At 43.2% G+C, this 18,323-nt stretch overlaps 1 protein-coding gene and 1 pseudogene across 9 annotated transcripts in view; one reads left to right on the top strand and one right to left on the bottom strand.

Annotated features, from left to right (window-relative positions):
* Uxs1 (UDP-glucuronate decarboxylase 1) overlaps positions 1 to 18,323 on the top strand; it is a 76,003-nt gene that overhangs the window by 27,129 nt on the left and 30,551 nt on the right. For 6 of the 9 annotated variants that reach the window (XM_029538713.1, XM_021197454.2, XM_021197453.2 and 3 more), the window contains 3 exons: positions 727 to 787; positions 7,343 to 7,523; positions 18,183 to 18,287. In XM_029538713.1, coding sequence (XP_029394573.1) covers positions 727 to 787; positions 7,343 to 7,523; positions 18,183 to 18,287 — 347 coding nt within the window. The remainder of the gene's footprint in view (positions 1 to 726; positions 788 to 7,342; positions 7,524 to 18,182; positions 18,288 to 18,323) is intronic. The other 3 variants (XM_029538717.1, XM_029538718.1, XM_021197455.2) reach the window with 2 other exon arrangements.
* On the bottom strand, positions 10,659 to 12,128 carry LOC110321302 (annotated as a pseudogene).

Genomic DNA, 18,323 nt, shown 5'->3' with positions numbered 1-18,323 from the left:
AGAGAGAGAGAGAGAGAGAGAGAGAGAGAGAGAGAGAGAGAGAGAGGATGAGACTGAAGATTGAACTCAAGGTCATTCCATGTTTTATTACTCTTACATCCTTAGGTCTTTCTATAACTATTTTTGGGAAAGGCAGTCTCTCACTTTCATGCTGGCCTTGTGCCTCCCCACGCTGAGGATTAATGTGTGGTACCACTATGTCTACTGCATTCCACATTTTGACCTGGCTGAAGACAAGTAGTGCTTCTCTTCTGCTGCTGACAGCCAGCAGCTTCTTTTACCTTCAGCCTGAGTCTCCAGTTAGAACCTTAATCTAAACAGGGATAGTCTGAAACTAGAACTAGCCAGTGGCCTCTCTAGTGTTTTGTGTAGGAGAGAGAAATGCAAGCCTTATTCTGACAGTAGATAGAAAAAATACTCAACTGAGATGTTTTCTTTAACAAAAAGATTTTTAAACAAGGTATCCCTTTATCTTTTTTGCGGCCTTGAGTGTCCCTTTATCTTTTGCTGTATCAACAGCAAAAAAGATCAAATCTGTTTGTTACAAACCATGTAGGACTTGTGTATACCTGGGTGGGATGATGCTGTTTGCCTCATGGTTTGTCAAGCCAGAGTTTGTCCACGGGATTCTGAGGAGTGCTCCCCTGTGTCATCTGTACAGAGCCTGGGGAGTGACCTGGGAACTACACTGGGCTGACTTTTCCTTTTAATCTCTTCATATTTTAGTTTTACCCAGAAATACCCACCAGTAAAGTTTTTATCAGAAAAGGACCGGAAAAGGATTTTGGTAAGTTTGCATACAAGATTTACATTTATAATATTAAGAAATTTGTTTTATGATGAGATTTCAATGCTATCAAGTTCTACCTCCTCAAGTATCCAATTCTGTGTTTTATATTTGTTTGCATTGTCTTAATGGCATCACACAGTGACAAGAAATCACGTACCTTTAATAGCTACCGTGTACCATTGACTCCCTTTCTCCTCCTGGTTTTCACCATCCACTAAAGCTGCTTTCTATCCCCACGGCTTTGCCCCCTTTGAATCTCTCATGTGAATGAAATGATGAATGATGATACACTTTGCCTAGCTTCTTTGTGTCTAGCTTCTTTCACTGAGAATAATGTTTTTAATATTGTTCCACTACCTTTTTTTTCCCCCATGGCTGAACAATGTTCTTTTTATGAATGTGCCATATCTTGCTTGTCCATTTCTCAGTTGATGGGCATTAGAGCCGTGTCTGTTCTGAAGCTATTATGAATCATATTGCTGTGAACATATATGATGTTATGTAGGCTTTGACTTCTTTCTTGTGTAGCTAGGGATAAAAGGAGTCCACATTAAAAAGGCCAAAATTAAACTATAAATAGTCAAAGGTAACATGACCTTGTATTTATAAAGCTCAAAAAGAATCCCCTTAAAACTAGCCAAAGAATTGAAGGCTGAAGAACACAGTTTACGAGGAGATCCTTGAAACTTCACACAGCAGCTTTTACCCCTTTCTGGTTCTTGGACCACACTGGTGAATATCCTGGGCTTTCCTGACTAAGAATCTCCCTGTTAAATATTAACTCAAGCTCTCCAGGGAAAAAGATGAATCTTATTATTTTGTGGGAAGTTACATAGAGATTTTACTGTTTTGTTTTTTTTTTTTAAGGTCACATCTTTATTGGGGCACCAGTCATATGCCATGTAATTCACTGTGTGCTGGTCGGCTTCATCATATGGGTAGGATAATGCCACATTTGTGTGCCCAGTTGTGATGGGCCCTTTTACTCAGCATAGTGTTTCAAACATTTGTTCATCATTTATTAGAACCATTTTTGGGCTATTTGGATACTTGTTTGTTTGTTTGTTTGTTTTTTGAGACAGGGTTTCTCTGTATAGCCCTGGCTATCCTGGAACTCACTCTGTAGACCAGGTTGGCCTCGAACTCAGAAATTCGCCTGCCTCTGCCTCCTGAGTGCTGGGATTAAAGGCGTGCTGATTGTTTTCCTTCTTAACATTGGATCACAATTGTGTTTTTGGTATATATCTGCAGGATCTTTACCACTTTTTTGTTTGTTTGGTTGGTTTTTTTGCATGTGGTTTCCTCATTTTGTGAGTGGTCTTTTCACTTTCTTGATGGTGGTGTTTGAAGCACAAAAGTTTTATGTTGCTGTATTAGAAAAATTCTAACCAGAGAAGAATCAGTCGTGCCTTTGGATAGACAAGAGAACTCTTTGTATGGGCAGTGACCCAAGCTAATTCTTTGCAAAAGTTCAGTACCCTTCACTGTATCTTCCAGCCAGATAACAGTGTGGCCACCCGAGGGTGATCTCTGAGTCTCCTGCCCACTAAATGAATTTTCCTCACAGTTAAGCATGTTTACAGGAGCAGAAATGGCAAGAACAGACATTTTGCTGGTAGGTGTTTTAAAGGTATCAGTAAATGCACACAAAAGATTTGCAAGCACTAGTAAAGGCCACACTCTTGGCAGGTGGCAATAAAAATATGCCTTTCTTATGATATGACATTTGTCCAGATAGCTGGCAAAGGAGGAGAGAGAGATATCCGTCCTCCAGGTCATTTCTGGCAAGTGTTTCCCTTCCCCAGATAAGAAGTAGGGCCTTTAGCTACCAGGTAGATTTCAGCACACCAATAAAACTTATTTTTTTTAAAGCATTCAACTTCTACATAACGCTAAAGTTGCTCGGCAGGAATTTCCACTAAACTATCATAATGTAGAGTAGTAGTTTGATTTGTCAGATCATATACAGTTGTGTGTGTGTTCAGGTGGTCTAATGTTTGGTTTTGTTGCTTGTGCTCTATTGGTAGAGTTCAGAAGTCATTGTCCAGTCTAGAGTCACAAAGACTTGTGTCTTTTTCTAAGTGTTTTCTAGATTTGAATCTTAAGTTTAGGGCTGTGTATGAAGTGAGAACATAGCTGTTCCAGCGTATATTTGAGGGGAAGGTTTTTATCGTAGATGAGGTTAAAGTCCAGAGCAGGAAAGAAGAGTAGTAGAACATGGCCAGTAGAGTGAACAAAGCCAGGAGAGGAGAGAGAAGTGGAAAGGCTTAAGGCGAAGAGAAGAGAGGGGCAGAAAGGACTAAGAGGGCACATGGACAGAATGGCAGGATTATATAGGAATGAGAAGCTTGGGGAAGGGGAGACTGTGAGGGGAGAAATTTAGGGTAGGGGGTGGGATGATAAGAGCTGAGAGGAGCCATAGGTACTGAGTGAACCTGGAGGCCAGTAGACACTTGGATTTGCTATTGAGAAGTGTAGTTATCCATTTGTCCTGAGTTTCTTTTGGGCCTGACAATTTTATTTTGAGATAATTTATGTGTATAGTGTTAGGTGAGGGTTTTTTTCTTTTGCTTTACAATCTGTGTGACCTGTTTGCTGAAAGTGAGAAATCAATTGAATATAAGTATTTATATCTGGACTGTCATGTCCACTGACTTAAGGAACAGTATTGATTACTGTTACTTTGTAGTAAGTTTTGAATTTGGGTGGCATGTCATACCACCTTGTCTGTCCCACCCACAGTGTGTGTGTGTGTGTGTGTGTGTGTGTGTGTGTGTGTGTGTGTGTGTGTGTGTGTTTCTAAAAGATGGTTTTGCCTATTCTGGATCCCTTTGCAATTCCTTGTAAATTTTAGGATCAGCTTGCCAAATCTTCCAAAGAAGCCATCTATGATTCTGGTAGAGACTGTTAAATCTATAGTGGACCATTTTGCCATCTTAGCATAGGCTGTGCTACTCTTTATGGGACCATGTCTGTTTCTGGATTTTCTTCAGAGTATCAGTATCAAAGTCTGTTCTAGTGCGTCTGTTGCCGTGTGCCTGCTTACCACAGGTCTGAAGGTCTACAGCTGTGTGTCTGTATTGACGTACTGTCCATTACACATGTAATTCCCAAGGCACAGAGTAAGTAGTTTCTGATGGTCAGAAATGTCTTAGCTCATGGTTATGGTGACTGAAGTCCTGTGTCTGGCTCGGTTACCTTGTTACATTGTGGCAAATGTAGAGGGCAAGGGAAGACAGAGGCTGAATCTTGGCTTTTGTAAGTGCCACAATGGTGGCACTAATATACCTAGTCGGGCAGATCCCTAATGGCTTCCTATGTCTGTTGCCTTGTGGAGTACATTTCTGATAAGGGGACTTTGGTGGACTCAAAAGGATAGGCACATTGGTACGTAAGCACTCTGTGGTCTTGAAGATTTTTTTTCTTTGTATCTTACTGCAGCAAATGCATTTAGGATTTTTGGTTCATCTGCCATCTCATAGGTTATACACATTTCAGCATTCTTTGGCGCCTGAATATTGGTGTCTGGCATATTGTTTAAAACCTACAGCCTTTTGCATAATATTTAAATCCTTAAACAGAGAAGAGGTTTGTCTGGAAATTTATTTCTGCTGATTTGCTGGGCAGCATAAGTTAAATGCTTACCTGAACAAGACTATTTGAGCTGCCCAGTACTACCCAGAAGAAAAAGGAGACCATGCACTTTGCGATGAGCTGCTAAGTTCAGAACAGAACCATGCTTGGATTCACTGTTAGGCTTCCTGGGAAAGCTGTATAAAAGCTGAATTTCTGCTAATGTTGTTTCTATTTGAAATGGTTGTGTGACAAAATAAAATTTATAATTAGAAAAGTATAACTATATAAGTATGTTATACAAACCTCTGAGTATTTTCACTAGAGTGGACTTAAGAAGGAAACAAAAGGAATGGTGTGTGTGGTAATCCATGCTGCACAGGATGCCTCAAGAGCTGCCTGCTCAGGCTGTCGGAATCTCAGAAGTGGGTGTTTATAGTCTAACCAGCTGCACTTCTGCTCCCTTACATGTCTCCAGGTCTTTTGGCTACAGACATACTAGAACACCACAGAGGAGCTCACTTCAGAAGTATCTGCACAATGATGTGTGGAGTATCTGTCAGCCAAAACAATGAGCGTTTTTAAGTTTGTAATCATGGACCTCTTTGGGAAATGTAACAGGGTGAAACAGACTAAAATTTGCTAGAGCCAGTGGCACCTCTGGCCTGTAATCCTAGCTACTCTGAAAGCTGAGGCAGGAAATTCAAGGCCTTTCTGGACTATAAAGTGAATTTAGGCAACTTTTTGAGAACCTGTCTCAAAAAGTGAAAAGAAAAAACAGCAAACAAAATGTGTTTGCTCTATGCAGAGCGTTGTGATGTGGCTCATGTAGAGCATTTGCGTAGCATGACTGAGGTCCCAGATTTAACCTCCAGGACCCCCAGAAAGAAGTGTTAGGAAATCCTTATATTATAGATACTGTGTTCTATATAGGTAGAGTATAAATATATTGCTGAAACAAAATACTTGACAGTGGGCAAATACTACTACTACTACTACTACTACTACACTACTACTACGTGGACTAATACTACTAATACTGCTAATACAACTAATCCTAATACTAAATAGGCATATCTTGCTCCTAATTTGGGAGGCTGACCATCACTTGGTGCTCTTGAGGATCACCTGGTGTAGGACATCACAGCAGGAGCATGTGGGGACCAGAGTGATGTGGCGAGGCAGAAAGCTCTTGCTCTTTTATGACATCACCTGAGATATATAATTGGGATCTCCTGAGCTACATTAATTCCTTCTGAAAACAGCATCTAAACCCTAACTACTTAGGGAAAAGCAGACTGTATACAGTGGTGGGTGAGCTTGTAACCGCAGTGTTGTGGTGAGGAAGGTTCCTTCAGGCTAGTGAGTGATTATCTAAGGTTATCTTGAGAATATCAGCTTCTCTTGTGTCTGTTTATCTCTAAAGCAAAGGGGTGGAAAAATGCCCTTAATCTGCAAAAGCTTGCCTTTGGACTTGCACTCTGTGACTGCATTTTCAGAGCATAGGAAAATGGCTAGCTGGTGTTTTCTGACTATTCTTATTGGTATCTGTCCCTCTTACCTGTGGGCAGTGTCATGTACTCGGTGAGATGTTAGTGGAACAAGAGGTTCGTGGGTACTGACATCCTCTAAAACCACATTTCTATCATTTGTGTACTTTTACTGTAGAGAGAATTGGGTTTTCTTACTGATAACTCTTTCAGGTTGAAAAAGTAGGTAAAGAGAAGGACAACTTCATATATCAAATAACCTCACCTCACTCAGACATCTTATTTCCCTCCCCTCACTTATCTCACCTCACCTCACTCACCTCGCCTTATCTCAGCTCACCTCAGTTAGCTCATGTAAGTTGCCTAGGCTGGCCTTTAACTATTGGTTTTCCTGTCTCAGCCTACCCAGTACTAGGATTGTAGGGAGCATAGGTAAGCTGAGAAGGAACAGCACCACAGAATGGTGCTTTACATTCTCATCTCCTGTCCTCTGCCTGGAAGGAAGCTGTTGTGTGCTTCCCTTCACCCCATGCTAACATTCATTTTGTATGGATTATTATTTTCATTTTCAGAATATTTTTAAACTTAATCTGCATGGCGCATCTGTGGTGATTAGGATTGAGGAAGCATGTTGCTGCTGGCCCTCTATGCTGGCCCCTTAGTGCTTCATTCGCTCTGGAGAGGTAGCTGCAGCCTTCATGTTTCTGTTCCCTCTTGGATGTAACCAGGCAGCAGAACATCACTTATGGCTTTCTTCTTTAAGAACATCTGTAGTTCTCATTTGTGCATAGAAGTAATTGGGAATGTTAGCTTCCAAGTATAACTGAAATACCATATACATTTTTGGTAGTTAGGCAAATCCTCTGTACTTTGCTGATCACTTTAAGAGAGTGATTCTAAACACTAGCAGTAGTGGTTTTATAGCTGTGTGCCATTGTCCCTCCACCCCTGTAAGGACAGTTTCTAGAGCCTCATGGGTAACAGAATCTAAGGGTGCCTGTACCTCCCTTTCTGCACTTTAGATTATCAGTGGACAGCTGTACCTAATGCGGTGTAAATTATGCTCAGATCGTTCAGGGAAAGATGTTAAGAAAAACGCCTGTGCGTATTCAGTGTAGATACAGCCATCATATAAACCACACTATATTTTCAGTCTAGATCTGTTGAATCAATATGGAAGGGCAGATGTTGGTGGATGGTCAGTATTTCTGTGGAAATGCAAGTTTTTGAATTGCACACCTCTGCTAATAGCGATGTTTGGAACTGAGTAGCTATAGGTTTTTTTGTTACTCCCTGAATATTGTCATGGTTGAAGATAGCTGAGCACTATTCAGGTTAAGGCTTCTCTGGAGTGAGTATGTCAAGATGCTGTCATAAGCTTTCCTGTTTGCACCTTACCCGCTGCCAGATTTTTAGTTGTGTTTGCATCAAAGCTTGTGTCTCCATGTCATCTGTCATCACTATGTTTTCTGGGGATGTCCCAATACAGATCACTGGAGGTGCAGGCTTTGTGGGCTCCCATCTAACTGACAAACTCATGATGGATGGCCATGAGGTGACCGTGGTGGACAACTTCTTCACAGGCAGGAAGAGAAATGTGGAACACTGGATTGGCCATGAGAACTTCGAGCTGATTAACCATGATGTGGTCGAGCCGCTCTACATAGAAGGTGACTGTTGCCACATTTTATATTTTGAATGTTTTTATCATATATACGGTGCATCCTAGTTTATGTAAGAAGAAAATTGTTGCCAGGTGAATACCTGCCCACTGTCATGCGGCTTCCCAAGTTTTGAAGTTGGTCTGTGGAAGCAGCACCTGTGAGGTACACAGCATATGGTCTAAATGTTGCATGTCGAGGTTCTAATTTCTAGGGCAATGGCTCTGGGAGATAGGGCCTTTGGGAGATGATCAGTTTAGGATTAGTGCTCTTATAGTCCAAAACACTCCTTTACCCTTGAACACAGTGAGACCCGGTGAGAAGAGACCATTTAAACTAAGAAATGAGTCCTCAGACTCCCATGTCTTCAAGCACCATTGTCTCTGACTCCCCAGCCTCTAGTGTAAATAGACTTCTGTTTAGAAGCCAGCATTGTATGGCATTTCTTTACAGTAGGCTGAGTGAGCTAAGACAGCATCCTTGTTCTCTGGTAAGGCCTGATGCTTGCTTGTCATTGCTTCTAGTACCTTACAGGAAGTTGGCTATTGTAAAATGGACCAAAGATCCATCTATACAGCTTTGTTTTCCAGGGTGATTTTATTGGCAAGTAATGTGAACTTTGAGATTAGTAGCACACAGAAGCCTTTAGGTCAGTGGTTCTCAGTCAGTGGGTCAGAGGGCAAATGACCCTTTCACAGGAGTTGCCTAAGACCATCAGATGTTTATATTACAATTCACAATAATAGCAAAATTACATTTTGAAGTAGCAATGAAAATAATATTATGGTTGGGGATCACCACATCATGAGGAACTGTATTAAAGGGTTGCAACATTAGGAAGGTTGAGAACCCCTGCCTCAGATTGTCAGGAGTATACTTTTAAAGGGAATTGTGGGATCTAACTTACTCTCTTACTCTGCCCCAGGATTTATAATAAAAATACTTTGTCCCACTGTACACTTGTGCTGTGATATGGCCCCTTCCCAGAGGCCTCAATTCACGAAGACACCTGATTTTAGATGATAGCCTCCAGAATTGTCAGCTAAGATAACTCTTTTCTTTTATAAGTTAATTATCTTTGGTATTTTGAGTCAGTTACAGAGCTATTATTTTAGCTTTTGAATAATAAAATCTCAGTTTTAAATGTATAAAGCCTTCAGGGAACTTGGCTACTTTACAAGATTACATTGGACAATAGGTGAATAAAGGTGGATCAGCAAAGGACCTGGTCATAACCTGTAGAAGCTATAAGTGACCCCTTCTATGGAAGTGAGTCTTTGTATAGGTGATTGAGAATCACAGTCTGGCTCTCAGTTTCAGTGGGGGCTGTCCTTACAGGAGAAATGAAGGACACAGATACTCGGGGAGAAGGACCTATGAAGATCCAGGCAGAGTGGCATTGTGCAGTCCCAGAGTAAAAGCAGAGAGACTTGCCTTTGGAGCCTTTGCACATAACCAGCCAGAACCTTGTGCTCAGACATCTGGTTTCTAAAACTGTGAGAGTAAACATCTGGTGTTTTACCCCTTTCTTATGGGACATCAAAGGAAATGAGTTTAGGTGCTTAAATAATATTGAAAGCTTCCTCTGAAGTCCTCTGGTGTGCTAGTGAGAACTGCCACTTAGGGACCTAGCATCATGCTCTTGTTTTGTTTTGTTTTTCAGGACAGGGTTTCTTTGTGTAGCCCTGGCTGTCCTAGAACTCACTCTGTAGACCAGGCTGGCCTCGAACTCAGAAATCCACCTGCCTCTGCCTCCCAAGTGCTGGGATTAAAGGAGTGTGCTACCACTGTGTAGCACAGGAGCTAAGTAGTGTCATATTCCACTTCCCTGAACAGTACAGCAACCCTGTCTATCCGGAACCTGCCACAGTCAAGATTCCAAGGCTTCTGCAGCACACCCACCCACACCACCACACTACCACCACCACTGGGTGTCTTCACATTGCTGCCTTGACGCAGTGTATTGAGGCTGTACAACATTTATGTAGTCTTTTGTGAGATCCTCCCTGTGTGTTTTTCATAAATACCTTTGTTGGAATTTCATCTTAGTATCTTAGTATAATAGTCTTAAGTATGAGTTATATAAATGATACTCCATCTCCTTCATGTATAAACTGACAATACTGCTCCATGGTATGGTCAAGGAGAAGGTTTTGTGTGTGTGTGTGTGTGTGTGTGTGTGTGTGTGTGTGTGTGTGTGTGAGAGAGNGTGTGTGTGTGTGTGTGTGTGTGTGTGTGTGTGTGTGTGAGAGAGAGAGAGAGAGACAGACAGACAGACAGACAGACAGACAGACAGACATCTAAAAGAGTCCAGAGTGGAAAAAGTCATAGACAAATATGGTCAGCAGAATAGACATGGAGAGGAATGGGATGGCCAGTGAGCTAGAGGAGGAAAGAAGGTAAGAAGAGCTAGGATGCTAACGTGGACTGAGGGAGTCAGGAGGACCACATGTGCTTTGGTATGCTAACAGGCCCCACAAGTAGCCATTTGTCCCTTCAGCCTTATGGAATATGAGGTGACATGAACCTGACAGTCATGGTTTGGTAGCTTGGTATCTCTCACTTCTAAATTGAGTATTGTCTTTAGAGAAAGGTGTTAACAAATGCATTTTGCTAATTCCATGCAAAACCAGTGTCTCTGTGTAAATTTCTTGGTTATTAAAGAGACAGGGCATGGTAACATCATCACTAAAGAAATCCAAATTGCTGTCTAGACCTGATTGTACACTTGTCAAATTGCAGCACCTAGGAAACCGAGACAGGAAGATGGTGACTTTGATGCCAGCTTGTGTATATAGTAGGACATGTGTCTGAGGTAAAAGAATGAAAAAGGATTTCAGGTAGTTTATTTTTTTGTTTGCCACAAGTTCTTCATTACAGGGCTTGTGACTGTGAATGGAGATGTATCATTTTCCTCAAGCTCTCTGTGGTCTTTCTTTTTTATTGGGGGGGGGGACTTCTGTGGCTTTTATTTTTGCATGTAAACCACTGGCTGGAGGGGGGTAGTCCTTATTGTTGGCACCCTAGAGACTACACTGGAGTTCCGAGGGCTCCAGACACTAGCTGGGAAGTCAAGTGACAGAAACAGTGATTCAGACCAATCACATGATTGCAAAGCTGGGTCTCCAGCAGGGTTCCTGGTGGTCAGGCATGGACATCTAAGGAAGCAGTGACATGGGAGGGGCATGCACTGGGCTGGCCTTGAGCTGCCTGGATGACATCAGGGACAGAGGACCTAGCAGCTGGTGGCTCCAGTGATCTCCAGTCCAGGGGGTTCCTGAAGGACCTTCCAGCAAACTTGACTTTGCTGCCCAGCTCTTCCCCTATTCTAAGGATCTGATTGTACTTGGCCAGGCACTCAGATCGGCAAGGGGCACCAGTCTTGATCTGCCCAGTGCAGAGCCCCACCACCAGGTGTGCGATAAAAGTGTCTTCAGTCTCCCCAGATAGGTGGGACACCATGACGCCCCAGCCAGTGGACCGGGCCAGCTTACACACCTGCAGAGACTCAGTCACATAGCCGATCTGGTTCACTTGGATCAGGAGGCAGTTGCAGGACTTCTCGCCTGCAGCCTTGGCAGTCCGCTAGGGCTGGTCACTTTGAGGTCATTGCCCACCACCTGGATGCCCACACAAGCCGTGAACTTCTGCCAGGCATCCCAGTCATCCTGGTCAAAGGGGTCTTCGATGGACACCACTGGGGATGAAGGACTTGTACAGGTCAGCCAGCTGGTTGGGTGTGATGTACCCGCTGGGGTCATCTGGAGACTTGAAGTCCAGGTCATATTTACCAGACCTGTAGAACTCAGAGGCCGCCACATCCATGCCGATGACAATCTGGTCAGTGATACTGGCCTTTGCAATTGCAGTCTTAAGCAGCAACAGTGCTGTGCTTCTTTGTTCTCCAGGATGTTAGGTGCGAGTTCGCCCTCATCACCCACATTGGTGACTTCTTTCTCGTACTTCTCCTTGATGACGTTCTTCAGGTTGTGGTAAACCTCTGCTTCAATGTGCATGGCTTCCTGGAAACTGGATGCCCCCACAGGCAGGATCATGAACTTTTTTACATGGCCAGCTTGTTGCCAGCATGAGAACCACCATTGATCACATTGAAAGCTGGTACCGGCAGAATGACTTCAGGGTTAGCGGCCAAATCAGCAATGTGAAGGTAAAGGGGCACCCCCTTTTCTACCACACCAGCTTTGCAGACAGCCACAGACACTCCCAGGATGGCATTTGCACCAAGTTTAGATTTATTCTCGGTGCTGTCCATCTCGATCATCAGCCAGTCAGTCTTCTCTTGCTCCACAACATTCACTTTGTTGCTAACCAGAGCAGGTGTAATAGTCTTATTGATGTGCTCAACAGCCTGTGAGACACCCTTCCCCGTGAAGTGGGTCTTATTGTCTCAGAGTTCTAGGGCCTCGTAGATGCCAGTGGATGCACCACTGGGCACCACAGCTCAGAAGAGACCTTCTGCGATGTACAGATCCATCTCAACGTGGGATTCCCACGGGAGTCAGAGATCTCTCTAGCGTGGATCTTGAGAGTAGATATGGTGAACTTCTGGCAGTTGGATCTCTGCGAAGGAAGGAAAGAGGGTTCTGTAGACATCGAAGAGAGCTTTCTCTGTAGCCTTTCAATTTATTAAAATCTTACATTTTAATTCAGTCTCATGAGTTTCTTTATCCTTTGCTCTGTTTTCACTTTAAAGTTGTGAAACTGCAAGATGATAGGATCATGTGATATGACCCAGTGTTTTAAAACAGCCATGGTGTTCTTTGTTGACTAACCCCCCAACCCCCACCCCGAGTATCATTTTAAAGCATTTACTTGTTTGACTAGCATGGGTTGACTCATCTTTCTTACATAGTGGATCAGCTGACCTACTCTCCCCCTGGCTTTCCTTGTGAATGGCTGTGCGTCAGCTGAGTAACTTGCTACATCCAAGCAGTAGGAGTTCCTGAAGTTGTCAGTCCTGGTACTGACCTCCAGGTGCAGCAAGATGTCTTAAAAGGTTTTCTGTTGCTGCCTCAAAGGCTATGAACCTTTGAGAATGCAACCCATAGTCTAGGCACACCCTCAGGGTCATCTTGAAAAGGCAGCGAGGGAAAGGTTCCGCAGGGGACTGGATAAGAATGGTCATAAGGGGGCCTGCCATGCCAGCCTTAAGGGGAGCCTTAGTCCTCTGCTGAGATCTTGAGAGCCTACCATTCTCATTCAGATTGGGACAGCTGAAAGTATTTCTCCACTATGTCGCTTAAAACCTGGGTGCCAAACCTATTGTTCCTTCAGGATTTAGTGATTTTGTTCTCTACATTTTCATTTCATTCTTCCTAGCAGGCGGTAGGTACCTGCTTCTTCCAAAAGCATCAGGAAACACATTCTTTATAAGCTCACTCAGTGCTGTGAGACTACACTGAAAGTAAACCAGGCAGAAAGAAAACATGGGAAGCTAGTGTCTCAAAGATGAACGACCCACATCTTCATAATGTGGGCACTTACCTGGAGCTGGGGAGGCGGCCTGTGAGTAGGGTGATTGCTCTGCAGTCCTGAGGACCTGGGTGTCTCCAGATCTCCCAAGCCCACTGTCCCGGCAGCTTAGCCCAGACAACACTCAGAGACCCTAACTCAAGGCAGTAAGGTGAAGCATGATGTAGGAAGACATGCTAGGACCTGCTCTGGCCTCTGCGTGCACACACATAATTTGCACACTCATGTTTGTGTATTACAAGCAACAGATAGATGTACAAGTTGATCATGTTAAACAAAAATGTAGTTTTTAATTTATACTTATTGTTTATGCAAAATTTAAATTTGTAAACAATCTCTCTCTTTTTTTTAAAGATTTATTTATTTATTTATTTATTTATTTATTATATGTAAGCACACTGTAGCTGTCTTCAGACACTCCAGAAGAGGGAGTCAGATCTCACTACAGATGGTTGTGAGCCACCATGTGGTGGCTGGGATTTGAACTCAGGACCTTTGGCAGAGCAGTCAGTGCTCTTAACCGCTGAGCCATCTCACCAGCCCCCGTAAACAATCTCTTACATTTCCAATCCCGACTGGGCTTTGGAAACTTCTGTGTCTGTTAGTGTCCAGCTAATATAAACGGATATTCATGCCTGTTCTTTCTTCAGAAAGCAGCCTATGTATGAAAGGGCTTTCATACATAAAAAGCTACTTAATTTGTAAAGTAGGTGCTTAGTGTTCTGTAGTGTAGCCTTACCACATCTCTGTAAAAACATACTTCTCCCACTTCAATGTTACTGCAAAGTCTCATCATGGGAATATAGTGCAGCCTTATTCTCTGTGTTGGGCATTAGATTGTTGGCACTTGAAGCTGTCAGAAACCTGCTTTAGAACAGCGTCCTCTGTGCCTCTGGGATTGCCTCCTCAGATGCTGTGTAGGCTACTGAGGCAAAGAGCCTGGACTTTGCTAGAAGTGCTTCCATGTTGGCTTTCCAATAGCTGCATAAACACAGATTTAGAGAGCGGCACTTCTTGCAGTGCTCAAAAAGCAGCAGCATCCATGAAAGAGCACAGGAGAGAAGGGGCCAGGGTGATTGGCAGCACTTAATACCAGTGCTGTCTGCTCTGCAAGCTCAGCTTTCCCTATGCTCATGTGACAGAGGCGGTTATCTTCATTTACACCAAGCCTCAGCAACCCCTTAGCAAACACTCAGGTGCTGGGAAAGACCATGGGAAAGATGCTAGGAAAGGGGAAGTAAGAGGCCTGGGCTACTTCTCATGGGCTCTCAGGGTGAAAAACGGGCTTGGGGAAGTTTTTGTGGAGGGAGGGAGGGGCCCGGCTCCTTGGTGATGCAAGCATTAGGGGCATGTTTTGCTCATGAGAATATTTTAGTTCATTATCTTTATGAATTAATGTGTCAACTTTGGTTTCACACTCCAGTGTGAGAATATAGTGGAGGGGGTGGTAGATCTTAGATGCCCTGTCTGTATAATTTGCAGCACAGGGCTTCCTGCAGAGCATTGTGGACACATGAGGAAGAGAGTCCTGAAAAGCCTCAGCCCCGGGCTCAGCCCGGCCTCTGGCGTGTGCAGCCATCATATAAAGTTCTATTTGATAGGAATTAAGGCATAATCCCACTCATTGGTCTGAGGAATGTGAAAGGTTATGCATCTCCTGGAATCCTGATTCTCACTGTAAACGGTGTTGTCAAGGATGGGGCTACACTGTGGAACCCCATGGTATGAGCACATTCAGAACAGCGCCCCCCCCTTCCACCCCCAACCTGTTTTGTTGTTGTTTTTTGTCAGCTTGATAGAATTTAAGAGTGGTTTGAGAAGAGGGAACATCACTTGAGGAAATACCCCACCAAATTGGCCTTTGGGCAAGACTGTGGGCATTGTCTTGATTGGTGATTAATGTTGTAAGGCCCAGCTTATTGTGGGCAGTACTATCCCTGGGCTGGTGGGCCTAGGTGCTGTAAGAAAGCAAGCTGAGTTAAGTCACGAAGAGGAACAAGCCACTTAAAGCACTATTCCTCCATGGCCTCTTTATCAGTTACTCTCTCCAGGTTCCTGTCTTGAATTCCTGCCCTGACTTCCTTCAGTGATAGACTGTGGTGTGAAAGTGTAAGATGAAAATATAAACCTTTTCCTCCTCAAGTTGCTTTTGGTAATAGTGGGTTTTTTTTGGGGGGGGGTGGGGGTGGGGGTTTGAGACAGGGTTTCTCTGTGTAGCCCTGACTGTCCTGGGACTCACTCTGTAGACCAGGCTGGCCTCGAACTCAGAAATTTGACTGCCTCTGCCTCCCAAGTGCTGGGATTAAAGGCGTGCATCACCACTGCCCGGTGGTCATTGTGTTTTATAGAGCCATAGAAACCCCAGCTAAGACAGTATCCATGGAGAATAGTTCCAAATCCCCATGGATACAGCAGCCACAGATTCTCAAGTCCCACACAGAAGCTGTGCACAATATGAATCATAGCAGGGAAAGGCTCTATGTCTTCAGTGAAGATGCAGTTGTGGGGATAGTTTTAACTTATGGTTGGTCTAATTTGTGAATCTAGAACCTGTGGAAATGAGGCTATGTTTTTTGCCAGGTCTTTGACTTGAAGTGTTGAAAGAGAACTTTCCTTATGTACATATTCACAGACTCATAGTCTTCATTGTCATGGTGTAGTCCTTAACTGGTGTGTACCAGTCCTACTCTTACAGCATGGGCACTGTCCCACAGGAACTTTAATGCCACCATGGACAGTAGGAACTTCAGCACAGTAAGAGGAGCATGTTATTTTGCAGTTGGCTACATAAGGACTTGTCTCTGGGGAAAGAAGATCACCTGATTTCTCCGGTGACTTCTGAAAATGGCTCTGGGTTCTCTTGGGTATTCTTTGAGATGCACAGTGTCTTTTCTTGCATCTGCAGGACATGCAGGAAGCTCTTCCTGCCGTTTGTTTCCCCCATCCCCTGACATTCTCAGTGCCCTCCTGCTCCACTCTTCCCAGCCTAACCCCTTGGGAAGCAAGCCTGATGATCAGAGGTCTCTCAAGATTTTTTTTTTTTTCTCCATGTTCTTTTTCCTAGCTAAGATCACATCTCATAGCCTTGTAAATGCAAAAGGGACAGGGCAGCTCCCATCCAGAGACAACACAGAGCAGTATATTTAGTGGGTGAGTGGGTAGGCCACTCTCCACTTCCAACCCAAGTGTCGTGCTCATTTTTACTGTGCTTTGAGCTCACAGCTGACACGTTCTCAGGCTTTTTCTCTGGACGTTGAGCATTAATAACTTTGTAGCTTCATTTACATTCCAGAGCCAGCTGTTAATATTGCTTGTGGCATTTCACATTTGTACTTGTTTGCTCTTACTCTGAAGTTTCCTTCTCTTCATAATTCCTTAGCAGATTAAGTAAGTCAGCAGTCTGTGTAGTGCCCTTTTTAGGATAGGAGCAGCAGTGCTGCAGACAGTGAGAGGCAGAATGTTTGCACAGGGGAATGGGCTCTGGAGAACCTGGATTTTCACACAGTTTTCAGGTTCTTCTTAAATGGGCCACTGCATCTAAGTCCTGCTTAATCAGAGGTCCTGGTGTAACTGTGCATGACACTCCTCATCTTTCTAGGAAAACAGGAGGCCTGACCTGTCAGGTGGCAGAAAAAAGAAACCAGATAGACTAACTTTTGGGGTATGTGCAAAAGACTCAGTTTATATCTCATATCTCCACTCTCTTAACTTCGCTGTTCCCAGAGCTCTGGGCTGAAGCACTGTTTAGGGCTATTTGTTTTCTGTTGGCTTTTTTAAGGGCCACCAAAGGATTGCGTTGATCCCTGCAGTGGAGCTTGCATTTGTAGTCCGAGGTTACTACTGTGTGGAGGTGGGAAAACAGACGACAGTGCCCAAGTAGCTTGTTGATTGCTAGACAGACCAGATGATAGTTGAAGTTACCGGCTAGCAGCCTAGCAGCGTGAGTGGCCAGCCCTAAGAGGGATGGTATCTGACCAAAGACAGCAGGAAGTTTCACATACAAACTGGCATCAGGGTGAGCCTTGGAGAAAGCTGGGCTGGAGTGACAGGAAGGAGGACAGCTTCATGACTTAAGTTTGATGCCAGAGAAACCCTTTGGGCTCAGAAGATACACTCTCCCTCTTAGTTCCCCTGGCACCACCCTCTTAAGACATGGTTTTACACTGCCCAGGCTAACTTTAATTTTTTTCTGTAGCTGAGGTATAACTGGTAATCCAGGTCTTTGAGAGTTAACAGGCAGGAGGATCAGAAGTTCAAGGTCCTGAGCTACCCTAGACTCTGTCAAAAACAAACAAACAAACACCTCCCACAGACAAACAAACATCAAATTTATAATGAATCTGAGGTGTTTCTGCCAGTGCTTAACCATGTGTCACTGTGCAGCCTCACTGTAGCCTTGATCTGAACACGCAGCATGCAGATTGCTCTGCAGTGCCAGCCATGCCAGCTCGTGCTCAGAATAGAGAGTATTGTATGTTATGATCTGTTTCTTTCACTGTTCAATTTCTGCTTTTACACTATTAATATTTTCTATTCCCAGTGCAGAACTATAAAATATTATCGGGTTATAATAGGATGTTTGATTTTAAAAATTGCTATATGGGTTACTGTGTATATGTAGTTTATATATTTATACAAATAGTTCTATATACGTATATATCTGTAAATATATAATATATATTTAAGTACATTTTGACTTAGAGTCAAGCCAGAGTTTCCAAAATTTTCTGAAATTTCCTAAGCAACTCTACTGTTTGTATTATACATTTACATGAAATGATATTCTCAGCATTGAAGTCAGAATCTCCATCAATTCTGTAAAGCATTGAAGATGCTTATTCCCCACACTAGCAATATTCAGTATTCACAATAGCAATATTCAGTAGATAAGCACATTCATCTTAGATTTGCTTTCATTTTCAATGAAGGCTATAATTATACATGTATTAAAGAATTATTCTAAAATACATTTATTTGTGATTTACTGTTAGTGTTTGCTTTGTTTGAAATTGTTAAGAATGTGATTGGTTTTCAAACAGAACAATATATTAGCGAGTAGAATTTCAGCGTAAGGTAAACTGGCACTGTTGTTTTACATGGTAGTGCCCAAGAGCGCATGATTTAGAAACAAAAACCTTTTTCTTGGAAATGACATCCTTTCTTTGTTTCCTTTAGTTGACCAGATATATCATTTGGCATCCCCAGCCTCCCCACCAAACTACATGTACAACCCCATCAAGACGCTGAAGACTAATACAATTGGAACACTGAACATGTTGGGTCAGTAAGTTGTCCTTTTTTTTTTTTTTTTTTGTC

Source organism: Mus pahari, chromosome 5, assembly GCF_900095145.1.
Source record: "Mus pahari chromosome 5, PAHARI_EIJ_v1.1, whole genome shotgun sequence".
Classification (NCBI taxonomy): Eukaryota; Metazoa; Chordata; class Mammalia; order Rodentia; family Muridae; genus Mus; species Mus pahari.
The sequence above is the reverse complement of the archived record's forward strand: the minus strand, read 5'-3'. Positions and strand labels throughout refer to the sequence as shown.